This window comes from Pelecanus crispus, chromosome 1 (assembly GCF_030463565.1).
Source record: "Pelecanus crispus isolate bPelCri1 chromosome 1, bPelCri1.pri, whole genome shotgun sequence".
Lineage (NCBI taxonomy): Eukaryota > Metazoa > Chordata > Aves > Pelecaniformes > Pelecanidae > Pelecanus > Pelecanus crispus.
Window position 1 is genome coordinate 219,911,989 of NC_134643.1, and position 26,181 is coordinate 219,938,169.

Below are 26,181 nucleotides of genomic sequence, written 5' to 3' on the forward strand. Positions count from 1 at the left end.
GAAGACTTTCACTTTGAAAGAATTGCCCACAAATAGTGTCCCATTTTAATAGCAATGAATCCCTGTTTCTTAACAACAAAGACCATTTTCAGTAGCATTCAAGCCAGAAGAAAGATCTTTGGTAATAATGCCTCTCAAACGTTGTCTTCCTTTGTAAGTGTTTGTTCATCTAGAAATAGTGGGCAATATCTTGGATTCATTTAAGTCTTGAAATTTTATCAGTTGCTTGAATATTCTTCTGCTCACCTTGTGAGGTTGGAAGGCCAGCTACATAGTGGCGGTAAGCTGGACTGCCTGAGCAATACCTGACAAAGTCTGTGAGAGAGACCACAAGGGAACATCAGCTGACACCATAAAGAAAGGGAAAATAAATTTATAAAGTGCACCTCCAACTCTTCTACTACTCATGAGTAATCATAAATAATGAAAAGGCACTGCAGGCAAAATTAGACCTCCTGATGCCCATGCAATATTTTCAGCACAAAAATTCTTCACAGAGAAATGAGTGAGTTGATAATTCTATAGGGGTATATAAGCAACAGCAAAAACTCATTTCTGAAAAGTTAGCAGGAGAAAAAGCTAAATAGCTATGTTAGTTAATAAATATGTCCCTGAGTACACAAAGGCAGTGGATGTGTACATCAGAGAAATTCCACTTTAATACAATTAGGTTTTGAGACTCAAACTCTGCCTATGTTCTTTACTACATTTTTCACATTACAATAAGGAGTACAGGAGCTCAGTTCCCTTTTCCCAGTTAAAAAGTTAAGATTGTGCAAAGAATGTGAACTTCTTATTAGCCCTATATCTGTTGCTACACATCCCAGTATCAGTGTTAAGGACTGGAATTCCACTGCTGAAGGCTTTCAGCAAAACCAGAAGTTAAAACTGGAGTGGCCAAGCTTCAGAGAGTTTACAATCTGAGTGTAAAACGATACACAACAGACACAAACTATTTCTCAACAGCTCTCCACAGGATTTGACCAAAGTCTTAGACCCCTTGTTACCTAGCCATTGCTAGTCATTGAATTTTGTTTAGACATTAAGACAGATTTTGCTGGTGACTGGAACAAAAATCATGAAAACTTTTTTTTTTTTTTTTTTAAACTTCACAATTGAACGATGGACCCTTCCATCCCTGCCCTAAGTGGCAATGAGAGTAATTTTCTCCCAGTGAATGATATAGGCTAAGTAGGATGGGAATAAGCGATGGTAGTTTATTTTAGGTGCAAGTCAAAGCAGAGAGCTAGAAAAGAAATGCTATAATGGGTTGTAGCAGGGGGGGACAAAACAAAGCTAATTTTAATTATACTTTCTCTAGGGGTTGATTAGTGCACTTATAGACTTGTAGACTAGGGGGCTTCAGTTTCTTCTTACCTCTAAATGTGCTAGAATGTTATTGTATGAGAACGTGTTATTCACTGCTCTGAGAATATGCGTAATGGTTGTACAATAATGAATTAGTTGTATGTAAAACACATAGAAAAATTCTAAAGACTCTTCAGGCAGTATAATGCTTCTCAAAGCACTTTTCAAAGAAAGGAAAATGTTCTCTCTCTTTTACAGCTAGGAAAAAAAAAGGCAAGGAGAATGAAGCAAGCCGACCAAGATGACTCAAGAGACTAGCTGCAAAGCCAGGAACTGAAACAACATATCTTAAGCATAAAATCTCATTTTAAAGACCATCCAATATTCAACCAGTTATACAAAATGTCACTGAGATGTAGATGGCAGACAGTCACACAGCACTGAAACAACATCAAACCTTCTCAACCAAGCCTTGCTGTTTTAATCAAAATTTAGCTACTCCAGATTACAAATCAATGAAGGAAAATTAATTCAGCAATCAGTGATCTTGGGAGGATTCAAACTTCATCCTCTACACATGTAGGCCAGGAGATGGCTGTACCGAGCTCTTTATATGATGGGGAGTATTATATTATATATTATTATAAAAATAAAGAAAAAAAAAGACATCTCTCCAACAAAAGCACAGTAAAGTGAACCTAAGGACCTCATAACGTATTGTGACTTCTTTCCCTGGGACATTAATAACAGAAGTGTGGATGACAAAGAGTATAGGTGTCACTTTTCTTTGTGAGAAGCCTCTTCAGGTAAGCAGCCAACAGCAAAATTTCAAATGGCATGCCTTCTAGCTTCTGCATAGAGTCTGATTGATTCATGGGTGCATTAAAAAGCAAGCTGCATATCTCAGGCCAAGGAAAACGTAAAATGAGAAAAGCAGTGCTAGCCTCCATTCATCCATGGGAAGGAAGTAGAAAGGAAGTAAATGCTCTCATTAGACCAAGTAATACAGCTCCACATTTCTTCATTTGGACTAGTGGCCGGGGAAGAAGGTGATAAACTGCGTTAGTTATACAAGTTGAACTTCCCTCAACTATATCATCTAATCCCACATTCCTGTGTTGAAGAAGTTTTTGCTGACTCTGCTGGAGCAGAGAATAGGAACCTAGAAGATTCAGGGTTTAAAGCAGAAAGCATCATTAGATCATTGAGGTTAGTGTAATGTCCTGCAGCTCGTAACATTGACAACAATAACTTGTCTTAAAGTACAGTGTGCATATCTATTTCAGAAAAGCATCTAATCTGGAAAACATAACGAGTTTGAGATCTACCACTTCCCTTGATAGTATGTCCTGTATTCTCACTGCTAAAAATGCCTGCCCAGCATTTGCTTGCTTTCACACTGGTACCTATTCTGCTTTTCTCTGCTACTCTGAAGAATCCTCTTATTCTCAGTCTTCCCACAGGAGTACACTGTCATTAAGTCATGTCTCTCTCTGGAAGAATTTTTCTCCATTCTAGTCTCTGTTCCCTCTTTTTATATATCTCGAATATCTTGTAAAAGTATAGACTCCAAAACTTGGCATGATATTTCCATAACCTCACTGTTGTTGCACATACAAATAAAACCACCTCCTTATTCTTAACTTTTAGTCTTTTTTCTAGTTCATAGTACAAGCTCTGCTGAGTTGTCTATTCTCTCCTCTGGAACCTTCTTAGTGTCACTTATTTCCACTGTAGAGGTCCCCTCTGTGTATGTATGGCTGGCATTGCTTCCTTCTGGCTGTGTAATACTTCTCTTCTAGGGAATAATAATTTTGTTTGAGTGGCCTCTGTTTACCAGGTTAGACTGTAACTGGATTGCTCTGTCTGACTGTTGTGTCCTCTTTTTTTTTTTTCCTACTTTTTCAATCTTTGCATCATCTGCAAATTTTACCATCCAAGAATTCATGGCACCTTCCAAATGATTTACGGAAACACTGAAATATGTTGTCCACATCCAATTCTAAATTGTGGAAGACTATCCCTCAAAATTTCTGTGTAAGGGTCATTTCTCCTTGACTAGTACTTTCAGATGTCAGCTAATCAGTCCTTAAGGAATATTATTTTGATAAAGTACACTGTTATTCATTTATACCAGATACAATGTAAAATGAAATCAAATACCTTACAAAAGACTAAACAACAACTAGGACCATTCATCAAGCAAATTCATGTTCTGAAATGAAGTTTATCTGACATAATTGCTTTGCTTTAAAACTATGCTGACTATCATTAATTTATTCCTACCATTAATTTATTCTTATGTTTGCTTTCTTAGCTAAATCCTCATTAATCTTTCCAATATTTTTTTCCAGGCCTGACATATAGCTAACCTGCTCTGCAGCATTATTTAAAAAAAAAAAGTTAAAAGTAATAGCATGATACTCACACTCCATCTCTAGAATTTAAAAAATATTCCAACAGATCTCTTCAGCCTCCTTTTTTAAGGTTCTTAGGTGAAAGTTATCAAGCAATGAGCCTTCTGATTTACTTATTTTATCACTGGCAGATGTTGTTTAACATGTTTTTAAAGATTCAGTGCTGTTTGCATAGTAGGGACACTGGATCTCCTACCACCATATGGTCTTGTTAAGGAGCGAACAGCACTTCCCTCCTACTGTGTGCCACTCAGTATTGAAGAGTTATCAGAGTTTTTGTTCATCTTTGCATGAATAAATGACATGATTAATCAAACAATGATTGACTAGCTTCATTTGTTCTTCTTTTTGGTGTTACAAAAAAGCAGCAAAAATTAGTTATGTGCATCCAAAATAAACCAAGAGATAAGCGTCATTAAACTTTTCTCAAAATCTTAGGAGGCAGAAATTGAGTGTCCAGATACATACTGTAAGAGTTGTTATCCATTATACTTGTCACTGAATTCATCCTGGGTTGCCACCTTAAGCACCATATATTTTTGGCCCTTACATTTAGGAAAATTACCTAAACATCCTAAGCCATTATAAATTGATGTCCAGCTGGCAGAGAGCTGTGCAAGGGTCACTCAGAATTGCATCTGCCCTATTTATCCCAGTGTCTTGTTAACTCTGAAATCAAAGGATAGCAATTTGGACACCAACAATATACCACTTTAGACTACTTTTACCTGAAATATCCCATTAGTGTGCATTATCCTGATATCTTAAACTGCTGCCTTTTCCTCCTGAGATTGCAAAGGACCCAGCTGGCAAACAACCAAAATATCAAGTTTCTCACACATCTATTAGCATAATGGCAGGAGGTTATACACTGAAAACTGAGAACACAAATACAACAAAACTAAACCAAATATTTTGATAACAGAAATTTATGGACATTACTACGCTGGTGCAATAGAGTCACTGGCATTATTGTTTGATTTGGAGTTGGTTTTGTACTACTAGTTTCAATTACAACTCCTCTATCAAAAAAGTTCTTTGATAAAAAAAACCCAAACCCAAACAACTTCAACAATGCTCTTGTCTGTCAGGCTCTCCAGGTTTGCGATAGCAGCACTATTCAGCATAAATATACTTAGTATTCCTGTCCTATATCCCAGGCTGGTCCTGCCTGTTACACCTCAGAGACTGACTGTGTCCCTGCAAGGCCAACAGACAATAAAAAGAAATTTCAAAAAGATAAAGATGAAATTTTCCTGACCACATGAGTTATAAAGTCTAGACATTTACATCTAAGTTACTTGATCATAAAGAGTGTCTAGACAATGGAGAGAGACAACCATTTTCAGGGCATGATCCACCTCCATCTAGAGGAGACACCCAAAGCAAGTTAGAAGAACCACGGCAACATCGTTGACTTGTTCAGATGTCAAAAGTCAGGTGAGGTCAAATTCTTTTCCTAACAGCCCAAATTGTTTTCAGTTTGATCAGCATGTAGCTGGGGCTTCTTATATCTCACAGCATCTAGGCAATTATTGAAGCATTCACACAAATATTTTTTTACTCAGAACAGGTGCTTTTGAACCTGGGGGAGCATTGGTGAGAAAAACTGGCAAAGCTATGAAGCAGCAATTCAGAAACTATTTCCTTTCCTCACAGCTAAATTCACTACTCTCACCTGTGCATTAGTCCATTCCATTTCAGGAAAAGGTCCCAGCTGAAGGCCTCTACCTGTGGGATTTTCTTCCTCTTGGCCTTTCTGGAAGTACATAGAGACATCTACTCAGGACATGTTCCAAACTCAGATTTTTCATTGTGTTTGCATATGGTGCTTAGTTCTGTGGTTTTGCTTCCCAGGTTGGTTTTTGGGGGCTGGGGGCTCATTTTTGCTATAACTGCTTTGGCAAACAATCTGGCATGCCACCTATTCCCTTCAAGCTCTAAACTGGCATTAATACAGGCTGAGTTGCCCAGAGGCTTTTTAACAAAAATGAAATGGCATTATATTATATAATATTCAAAATATGAGTGCATATTTTTTATTATAAATATTTATGGAATACCTATTTATCCTTCAAGGGAGAACAAGCAAGGGATATATATTTTACAAGAGTTAACACTGTATTATTTCAGTTTATTTTTAGTATGCAACATCTACCGATCTCAAGTAATTATTAGCAAATCAAGCAAAAAGGCTATAAGGAATAAATAAACATATTCTTGACAGTCCACCTCTTTCTAGCTAAAATTAGAAATAACCCTGTTGCTTCTAAATTTTAAACCCCACTCTAATTATCACTGTGAATTTGTGAAGTTTTAACAGTAGGAGGCTATACATTTGCTTTTAATGAACATCAAGCTTCATTTTTTGTGAAACGGAAAATCTGCAATGAATTCAGGCTCCCACCTAGGCATGAGTCAATGCCCTTGTAGAAAACACATGAGCTCTTAACAAACAGCAACAATATGGAAGAGCCCTGTCAGTAAAAAGCAGACTTATGTTGCAAGGATCGCAGGTTTTGTTAACAGCAAAACTACCATGTCTGTAGCTATGCATCCAATTGCCTATTTTATAGAATGTTTAATAGCTAAGGTACTGGAAAACATTTTTACAAAGTCTATATTCGTTATGATGCTTATGTAATGCTGACCCTCACCTTGTAGTATATTACTTTAGAGACTTTTTGTTTCTATATTACTGAAGAAAACAATCTTTTAAAAACAAAAAGGACAAAAAATCCCCCACCTTTTCACTCTCACCTGCAAGATTAGGTCTCTTTTAACAGCAAGCAGAAACCCACTAGGCTACCAATTCATTCAGGGAAGTCTTGACACATTGTTGGTATAAAGAATGGCTAATGATTGTCAAAAAACTCAGGGTATAACCTTTTTAAATGTTAAGTGTAGACTAAGGAAAAGGGACTTCTAGACCCACTTAAAAGGATTACTGCTGTCATACAACAGTATTCTTAAGAACCAAGGCTTATATTGATGTTGTCAAACTTCAGGCATTTAGATGTGTCAGCTAGGAGCAGAGTCCTTTGAGACATGGGAAACTCCTGAGAATGGTTCAGCGCTTAAATGCACTGGGTCACTCTTAAGGGGATGCATTCCCACCTCAGTGAAGTGGGATGAATTGAGGTCTGAATATTCAATTGAGCTCATGCGGACAGGATTTTTAACATGACAAAATCTAGAGTAACTTTTTTTACAGTGGAATGAGTGGCCGTGGAGTCCCACACACCAGGACCAAGCTGACCAGCAGTGACTGGGAGGTATTAAATGGACAAGTCCAGTGGGGCTGATGCATTTTGACTGCAGGAAGGTTCTGTGTATATGTAGTTTAGTTTGTGGATTTGGTTCTGGAGACTTTTGAAAATAAATGTGTAGTTTCATAAACACGGAAAGAAGAAATGCTCACAGAGCAGTAAGCACTGCTCTGATGGAGGAAACCTCCAATGCAAAAATATGGAGTAAGGATCATCTATGTGGAGATCATTAACTAAGGTGGAGTTAAGAGTGAGGTTCTGTGGCAAAATGGTCTTCCCTCAAAATATGAATGATTGCTGTGTGTAAGGACATAGGTTATAACTATTTTGCTGTAATCATTGATGATAAGACACCAGCACAACTGTATCATTTTGGGGGCACTGTGTTTTCAGATAGGTACTGAAAAAGCCAAAGGAAATCTACAGGAGAGGAAATAGAGTGATGAGGGATCCAGAAATCACAACCTAGGGAAGGCTGAAAACAGGATATTACATGGGGTTAGTGATCAGTTGTCTTCACTTAGGACAGAATCCAGAGAAATCATCCTAAATTTGCTGCTGTGAAAAAAAGCCTCTAACTGCTAGGGTGCTGAAACATTGAAACAAATCTTTTCCAGTCCTACATGCTATGACTCCATAGCTTTCATCCATGGGAAGTTTATTCCCTACTAATTTCAGTAATTTTAACTGGGAACAAGATGATTAATAGCCAGCTAACAGCAAAAGGCACATTCTTCTCTGCTAATTAAAAAAAAAAAAAAAAAAAAATATATATATACTTGCTTTCAGATTAAGATTGTACAAATGGCACTAAGTAGATATACAATGTAGAAATGTAATCCTCTTTGTAAAAATAGGTTTTTGAATAAAGTCTACTTAAATGCAAGTGAGGTAGCATTTATAAACAGCATTCTTCATAGACATCATATTGTATGTTACAAATGTGACAACCCTAGAGGTGAGATTGCGTTTCCCAAATAGACTTGTCTTGTGTCATTAGATGCACTAAAGCATCACTTTGTCTCCAGCTGCTGCTTCAGAAGGGTATGGGTTTCCTCCTGTCATTTCTGACAGCCACATGCACATCTCGGATGTTGCAGGACATCTAAAAGAGCACAAGATGCCTATTTTAGACAACCAAATCTCATCCCAAAAAGTTGTCTTTTTTTTTTTTTTTTTTTTAAGGAGGTCTTCTATTTGCTAACAGACATTGTCACTGATAATAGTTATTATTGAGTATAAATATATAGTTTAAATATAAAGTTTTGGGGTTTATTGCATAGAAAATCTAAATCTCCTGCTCTTTAATTTAAAAAAGAGGTAAGTTTCAAGCTACCTTAAATGTTATGAACTACCATGACAGTTGCGATCCCTTCAGAGAACTCATTTCTAAAAATCCAAAGTTTTACACAAAACCTAGAGACAAACAAGTTTCAGTGTCTAAGTATTCCACTTTTAGAAGGGTTTAAATACACCTATAGTCTGGAAAGCCTTGTTAATCTGTGGATTAAGGAAGGATCAATTTAGTGCCATGGAAAAAAATATTAGCACATATTAAATACTGGGAAGTCCTTTGGTCCAACAAAAATTACCTTCATACAAGAACATCATACAGTATCATACAAGTCAGCCACACTAAGAAAACTGAGGAAAATAAAGTTTTCTGTTTAAAAAAAAGTCTTCATAAGGTGAAGAAGATCTCATGAAAAATCTCAAGGAACTACAAAGTTCCTGTTAATCTTATGTAGAGGGCATTGAAATACTGCTATGCCAAGTAACAGTAATAAAACATGAACATAGGGAGAAGAGATGTGTAAAGAAAATTATGGTAGTGTTTTTACATAAAGCAATAAAAAATTGTGGCACTTACAAGAACTTCAATATACTGAACAGTATCCTTGATCACATTGCTAAGTTCAAGCACGTCCCTTATGCCAATGACGTAATTACTAGATGAATTCTGCAGAATTTACAGATATGCAATTACAAGTCACTAAAATCGGCATTTAGCATGAGGTGCTGAACTTCTGTGGCAAACAATTGCTTTTAAACTAAAAATTTCAATTATGTCAGACAATGAGGGGAAGGCAAGTTTCAATGAAAAGCTCAAAAATACATAGGAGGCTACAATTTCCTTTTAAAATTTGAGTCATTCTTCTTACCAACTTACAACAGAATAATAAACAGTTGATAGCACACTGGTGATAGGTCCAAAAATACTTTAAAACAGGCTTGTGAATGAAATGAAAATTCAGGAGCAGCAGATGGGTTTAACTGCTGTTAAATGTGGAGTGGTTTCCAAGAACATGTTGTATGTAGTAATAAATAGCCAGAGACATAAAGTTTCCCCGGTAGTTTAAATCCTGAGCATACAAGCTAAGTGAAGGCTTTCAAGCTTTGGCTCACTGCAACATCCTTACATTTTACCCCTGTCTACAGCAGCAAAAATGCTTGTTATTGACAATGTGTGTCAGCAACGGGTGCAATTAAAGCAGCGCTGAACACAGTTTCACAAGCAGGCAGGTTTAACATGGGCTTTCTGAAACAAGAATAGCTCTTGGCTGTGCTTGCAGGTTAATCACATTCAGCACCAGCATATTCATTGTCAGCAGTGGATAATTACGCTAGCGCACACAATGCCCCAGTTTGTGCGTATGTTTTACATAATAACCATGTTACAAGTCGCCTCCCCTTCTAATTCTTGATCCGGATGTGGGAGTTGGAGTGGCGTGCTGCATCTAGGATATCTGCAGTCAGGATCTGACTGCCTCCATGTCTCATGCCTTAATGGTTTGAAGCAAAAGTAAAGTCCCGAAGGCCCAGGAAAACAGGCAACAGCTTTTCTGTTTGACTTAAACCAGTTCTGGCTTCATCTCCTAATCCACCAAAAAATGGCTTTGTCAAGTGGTAGCTATGACTAAGTTAAAAATTCTGCACTTGTTTCTGTGTATCATTATATTTGACTGACACAAATATTTGTGACATGGAGTAAAACTGGCACTCATAAAGCTATACAGTAAAGCACAGAGGCACAGACAAAGCAGGGTTCAAAAGAATGAGTGCCACTGACAGAGAAAAGAAACCTACATTGGGGTTGAAGCCCAGAAAAAAATCATTGCTTTTATTTTCTGTTATGCCAATTGTTTTTGTAAAAACAAAGGGTTTGTGAGGAACTCTGGAAAAGAGCATTGCCAGGTCCAAAGAAGTCTCTGGAGTTCGGTGCAGACCTATGATTTAATATATGTATCTGCAGGCATAGATGCATCAAGGCTGATTCTGGTTAGCTGGTATATAGTACCAGTATCTGCTTAATACTATCTTGGATGAGCTGGAGGGAATGGGAGTAGTAAGGGAACAAGTGAAAGAAAAGAAAGGGGAGGAACCAACTGAAAGAACTGTATCAGACAATACCAGAGATGTCAGACCTTCATGTGAGTTACCAAGTACATGCTTGGTCTGTTGCTAGCCTATTACTTTTTACTGCTACTCTAGAAAACCATGTTTTCTAAACTGTCATCCCATAAAGCACTTCTATTTCCAATTAATTATCTCCATAAAAACAAATCTTGATATACCTATTGCAAAACAACATCCCTTTAGTCCTATTATTATATTCCATTCATGAAATGGATAAAATGAATTCAGTCTACTGGTGCTGGTGTGCTGTTCAGTGATCACTTGGTGCCCAGGGGTCTTCCAAGAGAACTTTCTCATCCCTTGTCTGCTACTTACTGTGAGGCTTAGGAACAAGAGATTAGTTTATTGTCTGGGAAACTCAGCCATTAAAGCAAGTCCCCAAAGCACGCCTTTCATTAATGGTTAAAAAAAATTAATGGTTAAAAAGCACAAGGTGTATAAGCTCATATACTTTTGGTCAATCTAATAAGTAACCTTACCAGAGGAGTATAACTAGTTTGGCGATTTCCAGAGATATTGCTTCTGTCCCAACGTATGTCAACTGAAATACCATTACTACTGCTGTCAAATGGATGCAAACCCATTTGTTTTGGTTGCTCTCTGTTCAAGAGGGAAAACACTCCCTGCTGCCTCTGCTGCTTAGTTCAACCTGCTGCAATGTCGTAACACTACTACTCCTGCAAATGGCTGTATCACCAAAAAAAAGGAGGCTGAGTAACAGGCTCAAGCCTGGACCCTCACTATCTTTGCTGTTAGTTGGAGCCCTGCCTCTGCTTTGGGTCACTCCAGCTGGCTCTTTCCAGGCCAAAAATGCTTTGAAAGGGGCCAGACTTCAGTAGTGTGGACGTGAGCCAGATTGTGTGAACAGACCTCCTGTTCAGCAGCGTAGATACAGCCACTTTCTACTATCGGAGGGGCACAATACCGTTATCTGAAGTAAGAACACCCAAGACTTCCAACTGTACCAATTATTTTGCCATGTCTTTTTCTTTTCCCATTTGCAAGTCTCCGATGACTTTAGGAGTGGTTTCTAGCAATGCAAATATACTTGTTTTCAGGTTTCTATTAATCAAAGTTATCAGTGATGACAACTTCACTTCACTGGGGCCATCCTGGAATTAGAAAGTGCTGAATATGGATCACAGTCTGACTGATTTTGCAATGGTAGTTTTGAGCGGGTTTTTACATTATTTTCACCAGCCACTTAGACAGGGAATTATGGGGATAAGAGATTACATCATTAAACCTAACCTTTATTGAAAAGTACTTAAACATATGTTCAGTAAACTGTGGTCTGTTCTCAGATATTACTCAGCCAGTTGTACTATCGACAGCAAAAATGGATTTGAAATGTACAAGCTCCTCTTTCACAGGAGCATCTTCTGATAAAGTAAGGCTAAAATAAGTACAAATACATAGGTCTGTAGGATTCCACCCCCCCACCCCCCCCGAAAATGTAAATAAATAAAGGCCTTTTTCTTCCAGGGAGCCATTTTTTTCTAACAACCAACATGAGCCTCTTTTGCATAATGTAGGCTTGCATATCCTGCAAGACTTCAGATCAGCAACACTGCTCTTCAGCTGAAGCCAAATCAATATATTTTGCACCTTCTCTCATGGGTTGTTCACTCTAAATGACCTTCATTTTAATATATTTTTTCTGTAACATTCTGGAGATCATCTTTCTAATGCCCAACTCCTACCTGTTCCAGGACTTCTTCCCAAAATTGGTTAAATACATGCCACTGCCAAATGTAGTCATTTTCCAGTGTCTTACCTTGAATCTGCTCTGGCAGCCTCTCTGCACATCTCCTCTGAGACCAGACTCGTTATTAAAATCTGATTATTAGGAAACAAATTTAGGCTTGGGACAATTTTTTCTACTAAACCTTTGTGAAATCCTTGAGAGACTTTGTGTACGACCAGTAGCGCTCTTACAAGTTTATATTCAGTTCACGAGTCACACATGTGAACAAAAAAAAAAGTTCTTTATCTGTAGAAACGTGGTGATTTCCCAAGGCCTTTTGGCAATTGCTTTGTAATCAATTGATCACAATTAGGTTGGTTTCCTATGAATGGGGCATGAGATATTTGCACCCACAATCTAAAGTGTTCTGTATTACAGCAAACTGTTCAGTCTTTATCACCTATAATGCCAGATATATTTCCAGGCTTCACAGAGTGGGATAAGAGGACTAAAAGAAACTTAGTATTTCAATCATGAAGATCATAAATGAAATAAGATCCTCTAACTCTTTCAGCTTCCCAAACTCTATAGTAAGACTAAAACATTAATTTCCCTGTGTTGCTCTCTCCTCAAAGAAACCATGTGTGTTGAGGTGTCAACATGGATGAATGTTATGATCTACCAGTACACCCAAAGAGCAAATAACATAACGTATAACAGGACTTAGTTCAGCTTTGACCCAGCAGCCTACTTTTTTCCAGAACGCTTCTGGTCATGGCTTTCTAATCATTTTAGGTCTTACTGCTTGTGAGGATATCACAGATGTACTTCCCGGTGAAACATTTCGGCTGTCCAGCACAATTCAAAAGACAATATAAAGAAAAAGTATGGTCCAGGGATGGAAAAAGCATAAATATACTGTTTTTCTAAGTATCTGCTGATACATCAGATTCATAACACCTGGCATAAATTTTCTCCAAATCATCATGTCCTTCTTTTTTTTCTTACCAAAGGTAATAACTGTGTTTGCTCTGCCAGTCCTTAGGGTATGGGACATTTACCCAAATGCATGAATTGCAGGTTGGTTGGTCTTCATGATCTCCTCTGATGCCTCTGGAGACTATAACCATGCTCATCTGCTGAGATGAGGGTGTTTATGCTGTTTTAGTACCAGAAAGACTTGTCTGGCCTTCAGCTGCCACTGGAGAAAGGCATAGCTTTCCTACGTGTGGTGCCGTATCTACCACAGACACATTGGGGGATGTCTCAGATGTCCAGTGACATTTAAAATGCTGCTAAATGCCTGTATTTTGGCAGGTTTATTACTCCTGGATAATATTTTTCCAACCTCCACTCTGCTTACTTCATTTTTAGGAATGCAGATTCCTGATGAGGAGAAGGAGCTCCCATATTTTCCGCTAATAAAAGATGTTTTCCTTAGTGCCATTACAAGATGAGTATGTGCTGAGTATGTACAATGTGATCACTCATCCAGTTAGTTCAATATTTCTTTAATGTAGGGTCCCCAAAGTAAACTCTGCTTTTTAGAGACCTCTCTCCTTGTTTAGCTTTTGCACACTGATGTGGCTATGCTTCTTTAATGGCCATAGGTGCAGCACTTAACTCTTTTACTATCAATAGTAAATTTACTCTTTAGTATCCAAGCCTGTACTTTTCTAATAATGAAAGCAACTGTTTCTGGCAACATAATGGTGAGTATGCCATGTCCAACTTCATAAATGTCCCACTTGCTTCCAGTTTAATAGTGTATTTATCTCCTAATGAACTGCTGCTCATTGCTCCTATGAGGATTTGTCTGAGCAAAACACACTGTTGGCTCTTGCCAACTTTTGCAAAGCAATATAATCCATCCTCCTTCTCACATCTTTCCTTTTGTGACACCCAGTGGGTTGGCTTCTGTTAACTAACTCTGCTTCTGGAACTCGACATGCTTTTTGCTGCAGTCAGAGTTGTGATGCCGTACACTTAGCTCTTTTACAGTGTTGATGTTCTCAATGAGGATAAAATTGTCCACCCATTACCCTGAGTCTGGAATTGGTCTCTTCTTTTGTTTTTCAAATTCTTACATCTGTTCTTTTAGGAGTTTTAGTAACATTCCTGAGTTTTGTTTACGCTCCCAATCACAAGAGCTGTGTTGGGATGTGACTTGGGCATGCTCAATCCCTCCTCCACTGTTTTCTGCTACAGGACAGCTAAGCAGGCTTGACATGCTCTTGGAAGAGCTCCAGCTGAATGACTGGGAGAAAACAAACACAGGGTGTAATACAGAAGAGTCAGCACGTGTTTATGGTGCACACTGAGGATCAGCAGTGTGGGGTGCACAGGTGACCGTGCTTACGTCTCAATGCACATGTAACCAGTATGATCTCTCATCAGACACCCAACCCCCCAGCAATGCCAAATGGCTCTTCACTCAGTTACCTCAACCTTTTGTATCCCTGATTAAAACCACTATTGATGTTTCATGCTTATGGGGTACAGAGAATTCCTCATCCTTCTTTATACTTCAGCTTTATAGGCTTTTGCCTGAGGCAACAAAAACTATCAAACATATCAAGGATTTCAAATGAGTGATTGTAAGAAAAGAAGCTGCCCTTTGCTGGCATTCACTGCTTGCAAAACCAGAGTGGTGCTGCTTTCGTTGTCCTCCACCTTCCTGGAGAATTTCAGCCCTGGTGAGGTTGGCTTTGAAGTGTTTCACTCTCCTCCTCTGTATATTTTCTCTGTTCTGTTTAACTCCTTCTACCAGTCATGCTCAGCGATCCCTTAGTTCTGACAGCACTTGCAAGAGGTCTCCTTCAGATTATGTCTGGTTTCAGCTAGCTGGGAGTAACCAAAGAAATCTGACGTCACCTCCCATGACCCAGACACTGTGTCTTACTGACATGAACACAGAGGCATTCACTGGTTATCTCAGAGAGGACTAATCTAAAAGAGGTCTGTCATGAGACTTGTTTCAAATATATCCTACCCGATTATAAAGTTTAATTTCAAGCCTGTCTTTCTGACAAAATACAGCAAATGTTACTACAAACAAAAGAAAAGTAATTATGATGAAAGACATTGGGGGAGTATAACTATGCTGTATGTCTGAGTGCCTTCAGGGGCATAAATATACATTTTAGCTTTTGTGCTATATCCAAATAAATAAAATAAATAAATTCAGAAATATGTTGGCAGGAAATCTTTATGCTGTTTAATTTTAGCAGGATGCTAAGCATTAGACATTGACCTCATGACTCACAGGAAAAAAATATGTATTTAAGGAACAGAAATTACTTCTCTACCTCAGGAGGTCCAGGTTTCCTATATTTAAAGGAGAGTCACTGTTTAAAGACATTCCCAAATTCAATTGGTCTAACATTTAATCACCCCAATGACAACAGAATAGAATTTTTATGAAGTTTTTTTCTTAATATTTCTCAGTTCTCTTTAGATGAATTCTTAGTGAGTTAATACTTCTATCTGCCTGTTAATACTTATATCTGCTTTATATACTCACAGCTCTTAAATCCAGTGAACTCTTACTTCTTCTGTCTTTAGGTTTATATCTTTGGGATTTTAGAAGCCTGCAAATCTTCATATTATTCTGTGAGTCTGCTCAGAATATATTTATATATACATTATGCTTATGTTATATATATAAAATGTTATCTCTTTTGACTTCATACAACAGCTCAGCAAGAATATGGTCATATTCAGTAGATGAAGGGATGTGTATTTATTTGTATAGGAAAAATTATAGACCCTCAGTTCTTCCTCTAAAGTCTTAATCCTCTTTCTGAGGCACTACCCTGAAGAATTATGTCACTCAAAATAGAGTTACAGGGCAACCACAGGAAAAAAAAAAGAAGCTGCAGTTTAGAAAAGTACTTTACATAATACTTGTAAAGCTCACTACCACGAACATGCCATTCACTGAATCTCATGACAATAATAAAAATGAATAGTACCCTTTAATGCCTTTGCCATCTAGACACATTTCACAAGAGTATAATATGTGGGTTTTTTCACAAAACTTTCCCTTATTCACTCTGCCTGCACAAAATAGCTCAAATTTCTTACAGCTGTCAGTCTCTCCCCATATCAGCATTAAACACCTCCCTCACCCTGATCATCAGTCCCCTTGCTCTGCTAAGACCTTCATTTATGAGAGACACTTTCTCATGGCTGATGTGTACATTTTGGGAAAACTGAACATGGGCGAGGTGTGGGATGGAGGCAAAGAGACTAAGGGAATGTCTCATGGGAATGCCTGCTGGAAACTTTGTTCCTTCAGGTGATACAGGAGGACTGGAAACAATTCTGCTATGTCACCAGACCACTGCATCCTCCATAATCCTTGATGGATATGCAAATGATGCCTAACCTTTTTTAAAAAAAACTTTATGGGTGAAACTAGCTCTGCAGTATTAAGTGCTAGCATCAAAGTGCAATGTGTAACCAAATGTTTGATACTAGTGAGCTCACCAGAAAAAAAATGGGTGCCAATTTCATCTTAGCAGCTCTTGAGTTTCATGACTGCAAGGTGTCTGTCACAATCGTAGCTAAATTTGAAAAATGATAGATCAGATTTATGACAAGATATGGATTGTTCAGGCATTATGTTTTAGCATGAATACTTATCAGACTGGACAGAAATTCAAGATCTCCTCTACATTGCAACACTTGGCTAGAGAAATAGCAAAAATAAATCCCTTTTAAAGATGAGATTTCTGGTCAGATTAACATCTTGCTGATCAGCAAGTCCTAAATCACTCTGACCATGATAATGAATGATCCTATTTCATACAAACATACACACACATCCACTGTGCACAGGAGACAGAACTAAGGTTGCCATGGGAACTTTACCTCCAGATTTTTTTTTGTTTTGTATAATTAAAATAACACAAGTCTAATGTTTCAATAATTTAGTTTTACCTCGTAATTAATTGTGTTCATGTTTTCTTTAGGCAGGAACTAAGTTTATCTGATAGGTACAGCCCAATGCAATAACTTTATTCAACATCTCCAAAACTTGTTTTCCTAAGCAGGGAATATTTTAAACTGAAGTCACTGTGCAGGAATGATTACAGTATAGTATAGAAATAGCTGCGTCAGTGTTAAACCAGGTGGTTCAGCTGCTGCTAAGGTAACCTCCATGGCAGCGATGAACTTAGCACAAGCTGTGCGATTGCACTGTAGGCTGTGCCAGCTTTTGGCATAGGCTGACGTTGAGGGATGGGAAGAAGCAGAACAGTTCTGGGACCTGATACCTCCCCTCCACCAGCAGCCCTTGCCCCACACACATTTAATCCACCATGAGGGCAGTCCCAGCCTTGCTTGCCAGGGTTGACCTTCACTCACTCTTTCTTGGTTTATCCCTTTTCTTCTCCTATGCTCTTTCAGGCCAAGTCCCAACTTTGCCTGGATGTTCAGAAAAATTGAGTTAGCTCTGAGCATAGGAATACATTCAGGCTCCTCACTCTAAACTTAGGCTCTGGGTTTTCGGAAGAGGTGACCTACAAACCTCACTGATGTTAACGATTAAAAGTGTGCAGCAAATAGCTTTCCTCAATGAGTCTTCACTCCAGATGAGGGCTTTTGTGTCTTACAGAAGTTGCATGCAGATACTAGAAAAGAAGAATGGTCTTTGGAGTCATCTGTCTTTTCAGCGAAGGGAAACTCAATCTTTTGTGCTATCAATATCTGGAGCAAGGAATACTATTTAAAAAAGCAGTTTCCTCCATGTTCAAACATGTTGCTTCCTCTAGAGACTTGGACCTTGCCATAGGTTGTACGCAAAACAGAGGATACTCACACTGTGCAAGGATTATTGATCTAATTGCAGTAACAGTGCTGCTACTGACCCCAAGAACATTAGCTTCATAGCCTGCAGTTGATATAAATGTACAGATACTGCTGTCAGTGCTGCAGACATGGAAAATGTGCTTTCTGAAAAGCCAGCTGGTATATTTAAGGGGAAAGGAACTGAGAAAAACCAAGTCTTTGGCACTGTAATGAAATGAGACCCTATGATATAGAACTGTATGGAGGAAGGATTTTAGTTAAAATATTCAGTATAAGTCACCTCCCTAAAGGAATAGTACTTAATACATGTTAAAATATAATTGTATAATTGGAACTCAAGTGTTTGGGTTATGTAAAAGGTGCTGTAGGCGTATCAGCTTAGACAGAGGTAATTAGATCTTGTATATTAACATCTTTCCCTTAAAGGGATAATCAGCAATATTTTTATTAGTGGGGATGGTTAAGCCTAGGAGCTTGGGGAAAAAAAGATGCTGTTCGGACCTCCTCATTTAGCTCTGTGTTTGCTTTGTTCCTACCGCTGTCACTGACTGGACTGTAGGAATATTTTTGCACTAGATTGCCTGCTTAATGCAACCCCAGCTGGGTGCCCACACAATGGCAACACTGCTACTGCTTTTGGTGAAATCAGCATAAAACTGAATCGCCTGCAAGCATCAGTCATGGTGCTGAAAATAGGACTAGATAGTAGCATTAAAGAACACAATACTTGGCATGTATATATAGTAACAGGTCATAGCCACAAAAAAAGTCTGTGGCAAGGCCAGGAAAGGAAAAAAGCAGAGCTTTAATCTCTCCTTGAGGCAAGGGTTAACATTGTATACAGAAAAGGGTAAACAGCCACAAATCACTGCTTAGCTCAGCCAGTTTGAAAGATACAACAAAAACAAATATGATTTTACTCACAGTAAGCTGAATGACAATCAATGGCTCTACAGCTTTTGAGTATCCAATTGAAGCCCTTGAAAAATCAAGTGGATGTACAGGAGGATAGGTTACTACTCTGTCATAGGATAAAGGTAGGAGAATGTCACTGACTTCTTGGATTTTCAAATACATTGCAAACCTTTCTAGAGAAGAGGACCCGTTTATTTTGAAAACGGTACACTGCACCTCCAGAAAGTAGAACAGCAGAGCACAAATTAAAGCCTTTGTCATTTTTTTTCAAGATAAAAGAAGAGATGTACAGTACATCAAGCCAGGAAAACAAAACAAAGCCAAACAAAACACCCACATACAAGATCTACACCAGGTATTTTCTAATTTCGTTACTGTTATCTATGCTTGTCTTTTCAAATACAAGAAAAACATAGAATCATAGACTCATAGAATCGTTTAGGTTGGAAAAGACCTTTAAGATCATCCAGTCCAACCATTAACCTAACATTACCAAGTCCACCACTAAACCAAACATCCCACGGAAGAAATTCCAGGAGGAAAACCCAGACCTTAGCTCCTCATTGAGAAGTTTGTACTAAGTTTTGGAATCCAACAAATATCTCAACTGAAATCAAGAGAAGGTTAATCCAAACTAGAAATATTTCCCCAATTTCATATTTTTCCCTCCATAGCAATGCCTACTGAAGACATCCCTATCTCTACTCTACTCATACAAGGCTTTCTGAGGAGTTTGAGAAGTGTACAGATACCTTGTTTCTAGGTAAATCAAAGTCTCTCTTGGTAAGTGAAGGGAAAAAACCTACTTTTTGGCTTTGTTCCTGAAGTCTCAAAAGATCAGGACTTGTGGACTGAAAGAGCTGGGTGGCCTAAACAGAGCTCTCTCTTCAATGCTCACCTGCACTGACATGAGAGGCAAGAAGAAGCAAGGAACAGTCACCAAGATCCATAGGACCAGCTTCCCTGTCTTCCCTTACTTTGACCCACACCATGTATGTGGCAAAGAGAAGCACAGCCCTTTTCCAGAGTCATTCCCAGCACAAATATCAAGCAGCTCAACTGAATTTTGCCCTAAGGCTAGTGACTCTAAGTTCTCAATACCCTTAATAAAAGATTTTTTAAAAGGCGGATATTCAGACCCAAAAAATACAGCAACAATTACAGAGCTCCTTAAAAAAGTCAGAGCTTTTTTCACTTGCCAGTTTTTCAAGGTGCTTTTGTTCTAAGATGTGTTTTCTGTTGTGACATTGCACCTGAAGGGGATCTTTGCAGACAGCAGCTGCGCACAATGGTGCATTTGGGAGTGGGGAATAGCAACAAGTCAACATGTCTCTAAGCAGTCTGCATTCTTCTTAGGGGTCAAGCAGGAGCTCGGTGTCAAGCTGCTAAATGGTTGTTTGTATCAACTCTGCAGGCAAGGCCAATAGGTTACCTACAGCCAAAGACGTGATGAAAACAGCTGTAGTTGGCAGCAAACGCAGCCAGAAGGCCACTACCACCTGAAGACTGGTTGTTTCCAACCACAAAGCTGCCAAATCCTCAGATGTCTGTGCTCATATTTATGGCATTTAATGTTTAGTGATGACACTTTGAAAAAAATAAAAATAAAGTGCTTCGCTCTTCTTTTAGGTTCTCACCTGCTAACCAGTAGATATGATAGATCCCTCCAAGGTATTTCTTTTTTGGGAATGACACTGTAATTTTAAACATCATTATATCAGCATGTGTCAGATGTAGTATTGTTTTGTTCGCACACTGTAGGCTCAAGAACATTATTATAAAGGGGAGAAATTAACTTCATTTTCAAAGCTTCACACACAGAAAATGTAATTTACAGAGTAACAAGTTCAAAAACTATTCAGCTCTTTCTGGTTTTCAGTACCTTCCCTTTTGTCCTGCTACAGCTTCATTATTTTCTTATTCTTTGCAGTACATGCTAGTCTTTTTGGATGAAAAGAAACCATTCCATACTAGTCACACCAGGAAAATGAAATTTGGCCTGCAGTTGGTGAATGAATATTATCGGTACTTTTATTCAAATGCAGAAAGTAACAATATAATAGCTAAGGCAAACCAAAGAAATGCTGTATTTACTCTGATTTGTCACTTTTGCATGTGTTGTCTTGTACCCAAAAAAGCCATCTAATGCATAACTACATTTGTCCTCTTTGGTAAATTTTGTGCCAAAACTTGTTGGCCCTAAGTCCAACTAAAATCCAACAGACACCAATGGACCACATGTAGTGTTGTACTTTATACTCATTTGATACTGTGTGGAGCTTTTTTCAAGCTAATCTAAGCATAATAGGAAAACCAAGAGAAGACAATCTTCTGGGGCCTTACACCCTTTAAAATGGCAGCAATACTTTCAGGCAAAATAACCAAATTTCTTTAGGTACCAACTCTGACTGAGGTCTGAGGATATTTTGCACATAACAATCTCAATAAAAAGCCCTAGCCCTCATTTCTGAAGGTAAACTACACCAAAGGATAGACATCTCATTAAATGCCGTGCCTTAGTCTTTACATCAGTCATTTCCGTGGTGTAGCCAAATCTGGAATTACTAATATGGAGGTATTTCACTACAGTATGCTTTATCAGTCTTACTTTGTCTCTGCATCAGCTTCTCACCATGTAACTAGGGGAGTAAATTATGTAGGAAATTCAAAGCGGACTCTGCTCCCTTTCCCTTTCTTGGCTTGCTTTAATTTTAGTTGCTCCTAATTCAAGGAGGTAAAACCTTCTTAAGAAATACATACTTTAAATACATTGGCAGGATTTAACTTATTAGAGTTTTTGACAACAAATCATGTTGTTATTTACTGCACCATTGAAAGTCCTGTTTGACTTCTCACTCTTGCATAAGAAATTTTAAGGACGTGTCAATGTGCATTTTCTATATAAGGCAAATAGACCTCTGTATCACAAACATTTTTGACACTTTCACATGCAGCTTTACATTCCAGACATTCCACTTCTCCCACCCACCCAGCATCTCATCTGAGGCCTACAGTCACCAAATTTTCAGAATGTAAGAGTGGGAGTATTGCTAATGTACCAGGTAAGTGCAGAGTTTAATGACCTGTTTGTGTGTATGTACATATATGTGTGAGGGTATGGGCACTTTTCCCTATTCCTGTCTGCCATTTACTCTAGAAATGCCCTGTTAACTTCATTCTCTTTTTCAACCACATCCACTGACCTGAGGTCTAACAGTGAATTTTAAGTGAGAGCCAGCAGCAGCAAAGAAAGCACATATGCGTATTTGAGAAGTAAATCAAAGCAAAGTAGGAGATAAGACATAGGGCCAAATAAAGGAAGCACTGGAGGAAGAGATGTACCGCATGGTCAGATCCTTAGAAAGTGCTTAATTGCCATGAAAAGCCAAGGGGGCTGGTACCTAAATATCTCGAGGATCTTGACCTGAGAGTCTCACAAACTCTATCAGAACTTTTTTACTAATAGAGAAACTGAAGCACAAAAGGTGAGATCCTAGCCCCTGGAACAGCAGCCTCTACAATCCCAGCCCCTGGCGCCACTCCTAATGCTAGCAAACGGGGGTTAAACTGACTCTCTCCACATCTTCTGTGGAATCAATAGGCAAACAGGGAGCAATGCTCAGAACATTTAACCTCCTTTCCCTTGTTTTAAACACTGGATTATGCTTCCCAAATTTCCTTCTGTTTTAGCTGAAGAGATATTTCACCCGGCGCTGCTTAAAACCCAAACGTTTTCTTCTGCAAAGTGAGGTGTATGGCTGCATGCTGTCACCTCACATTTCTCCTGCTTTCAGTGAAATTTGGGTGAGGTGATTTATAGAGGTCCTTTCCAATCAACATTTCTACGATTCTGATTACTTTGTACACATTCTGATACTGTGAGCTGACCCTTTCCTATCTAGGCTCCTTTCTTTTATGAATAAACTGAAGACAGTAGAAGAAAAATCATCAGACTACAGAACAACTAATTGTTATTTAGTAACAGAAACTTTATTAACTCATGGAGCCCTATGTTGTCCCTCCTGGTGAATACAAATAGTCAAGAAATAGCTGGCATTTGCATGCAGAATGTGGATTAGTTTGAAGGCAGCTCCATTTCTCTGCCTCAGCACACTGAACATTTTTATTCCAATTACACTGGAAAGTAGTAGTTGTTAATGCTTGTGAAAAGGTGCCACAATCCAGCACTAGTAAGAGATTTATACATCAGATCTGTACAGATTAAGCAATTGTAGACAGCAAATTAAACCTTTATTTTAGGAAGCCAGCTCCAGCACAAGATGCAACAGCCTGAGGTTCAGCTCCCAGCCCTGTGAGGGAGATGATGCTCCTCTGTCCCTACAGCTGTACCTGGCCTGAGGAAGCAAGTATAAAGCTCAGGGGCTCCACAACAATAACACTTTTAATACAAAAGCTGCTTCTTCATAACCAGATCTTGCAATCTTCTGAAGATTTGCCTCACAAAATCACGCTTCCCTCTGTCTCTGCTAGCTTCCAACATCTTTAAAGGCTATGAACTTCAAGACACTGGAAAGACATGCCCTTAATGCTGTAAAATTAAAGAGCTGCATGCCTGGAACTCACGTGGGGCTTGATGCATATAGCAAAGAGTGCAAAACACCAGGGCTTTACAGGAGGAGGTGCAACAGGCTCATCTGTAATACGTACATACACACAAAATTAGATCCTCAAGTGCATTTTCTAGGTCATCTTCTTCTCCCTCCTCTGCTCTCCCCCTCCTCCCATGAGTTTTCTTGATTGTTCTGGGAAGGAATACATGTTTCAAAATGTATCAGCATACTTTGTCTTATGAAAACATATTGTCCTGGTTATTTTATATCCTAAACTACTGTGTATGGAATATTAGTGCTCAGTTAACTTTGTCAGTGCAAAAATGTAATATGCTTTCTTACTCTGTCAAGTGTTTAGTTCCTACCCAGCTAATTTATTATCTTACTTAAGCCATGGACCAGAAATCCAAGTGCAAACACTAACACAGGCAAGGGAATGTGATGAGTAGGAAAGGTATAAATTTTATTTATTTTATAGGTACGGTGCAAAACACTAACAGTACTGAAAAGATCTTCAGTCATAGCTCTGCAGGTTCTTATGTCCTGGATTTTAAGGGACTCTATAGCACTTCGCTTAATTTACTGCAGACTGCAGAATCTGGGATTTAATGTGTAGTTTAATAGAGCCATATGGCCCTCTGAACTGGGCTGAATGTCCCTCCTAGCAGTCAGCCTAACCAGAATTCCTGAACAGTCTGAAAATTTGTGTGATGCAGTTACTGAATTGCCTCCTTGCCACTGGTTTATGTTCATCTGCTTGTCTGCTTCCTGCCTCATGTATCATCCTATGACTATTTTTAAACAATCTTTGCAAAATAAAAACTGAAATAACCAGAGCTCTGGAAAGTGCTTCTCCCCTACAGCAACTTTATACAATAAATTAGATGATAGGAGCACTACTTGGATGGGTGGAGATAAGAGCCTGTCAGCACTCTCATTTCAAACGCCCTTTTCCAGGAACTTGCAATTCAACCATGACAATTTGCTATGGGCAAAAATTGGAAAGTGAAAGCTCAGACCTGGAGACCTGGACTTTAAAAAAAAGATGAACAATAGTATTTCAAGGCATACCTGAAATGAATACTGTGGGGAAAGGGCTGGACAGCAGAAAAGGAGGAAGAAATGCTTCGATTTTCACTAATATCATTACATTTTCACTTATTATTTTCCCCTATCTTAGCTTTGCCAGGGCTTTATGTTGGTCCTTAAAACGAGTGGCGCATTGTACTTACACTGTTCATTTCATTTCAGTGCTGTGTACATGCAGTAATTATTAATTTTCAATACTCCTCTGAGGCAGGTATTACCAACTTGATTTTCTAGAAAGAGATGCAAGGCACAATTTGCCCCAGGCCACAACAGGAATTCTATGAGTGCCAGAAATAGAAATAAGGAGTTCCTGTTCCCTGTCCAGGGACAGACCCTGAGGCCACAGACCCCTCTCTGGCAGTGAACGTTTTCTAAATATTTTATGGAGGTGATTATCCTGTTATGGAACTATGTTTCATACAGACTGGGATATCCCTGGGATGTATAAGAATTTCAAGGCATCTCACTGCCAGCAGACTGTACCTCTCAGAAATAGTGTAAGTGCCAGGACTAACTTAGTTTTGCAACATACTTTGACAGGTGGTCGTTATAAGCTATATACCAGTCTTACAAGGTGGTAGACAAGCATGTATTACTAATTTAAATGCCTTTATAGGTTTGCAACCTTTAATTCACTGAATTTAAACTTCTTTCTTACTTGCATGATCTGTAGTTAATAAAGTGTAAGAGGATATAACTAATCTCATGGGACGTATTCGAGGGTTGAATACCCCTATGTGCTGGACACAGGGTGTCTTGCCTTTTGCTGAGTCCAAGGCAGGTTTTTTATGGATTTGGGCTTGGAGCTTTAACACAATACACCTGGATATATTCCAGGTGGACTGTCACAGGTGTGGTGGTGGTAGCTCCAGAAGAACCAAGCCTGAAAGAGCTGTTACGCTCTCTGCCCTATTTGTTAGATTTTCCAAGCTCCCAGTTGTGGAATCATGCCCAAGACCCGTATAGTACATCTACTATGCTAAATACATCTGTTTCTTAGCGTGATCCTTTGTTCACAGGCCAAGTGGTTGAGACAGGTTCGTGTCCATGTTCCTAATGAAGTGGCATTTTTATTAAATGAAACTGAAGGAGATGTGTTGCAGGCTTTCAAATATCATGTAAAGGCAAGGGGCAGGGCTTGGGGGGTGTTGGAAGATATAGCCCAGAGGATAGGCTGTAGGCTGCGGGCTGCAAGTAATCTTTCCTGATGCAGTGTCCGTTGTGCTTCCTCTTGGAAAGATTCCCTGGAGTGAACAATCCTTCAAGCCATGCCTATGAATTGTCTTGAAAAAGCTTGGGAGCACCCCAAAATACAACCAAGGAACAAAACTAACAAATTTGCAATATGGAATATCAAGAGTCAAGTACTTGAGTATACTCATTAGCCCTCTTTTAGTAATATAGGTATATACTAAAAATTTTGCAGCTGGCCCAAGGTCTGTAGTTACAGGTCTGTTTACAGAGGGGATGAGCTCACATCTTGCAAAAAAAGTGGCCTTGTATGTGTCTACATTGTCTTCTGCAGGCAGCTACATGTTGACATAGGCTCTGTACCACACTTGCCATAGCTACAGAGCCTCCAGGTGATTCATTGTGTGGACTTCAATGCTGACGCCAGCTTACATCTTTCTGAAAATTCATATTTGGCATATTCCATCTTAATTACACTGAACAGCTGTGAACATCTCCTAAAG

At 38.8% G+C, this 26,181-nt stretch overlaps 1 protein-coding gene across 2 annotated transcripts in view; it reads right to left on the minus strand.

Annotated features, from left to right (window-relative positions):
- The window catches only part of DLG2 (discs large MAGUK scaffold protein 2), a 677,470-nt gene that overhangs the window by 643,778 nt on the left and 7,511 nt on the right, over positions 1–26,181 (minus strand). The window contains exon 1 of one of the 2 annotated variants that reach the window (XM_075727696.1): positions 5,404–5,436. The exons of the other annotated variant lie outside the window; for it this stretch is intronic. Coding sequence (XP_075583811.1) covers positions 5,404–5,424 — 21 coding nt within the window. The 5' untranslated portion in view covers positions 5,425–5,436. Of the gene's footprint in view, positions 1–5,403; positions 5,437–26,181 lie in introns of those variants that run through there. 2 annotated transcript variants of the gene reach the window in all.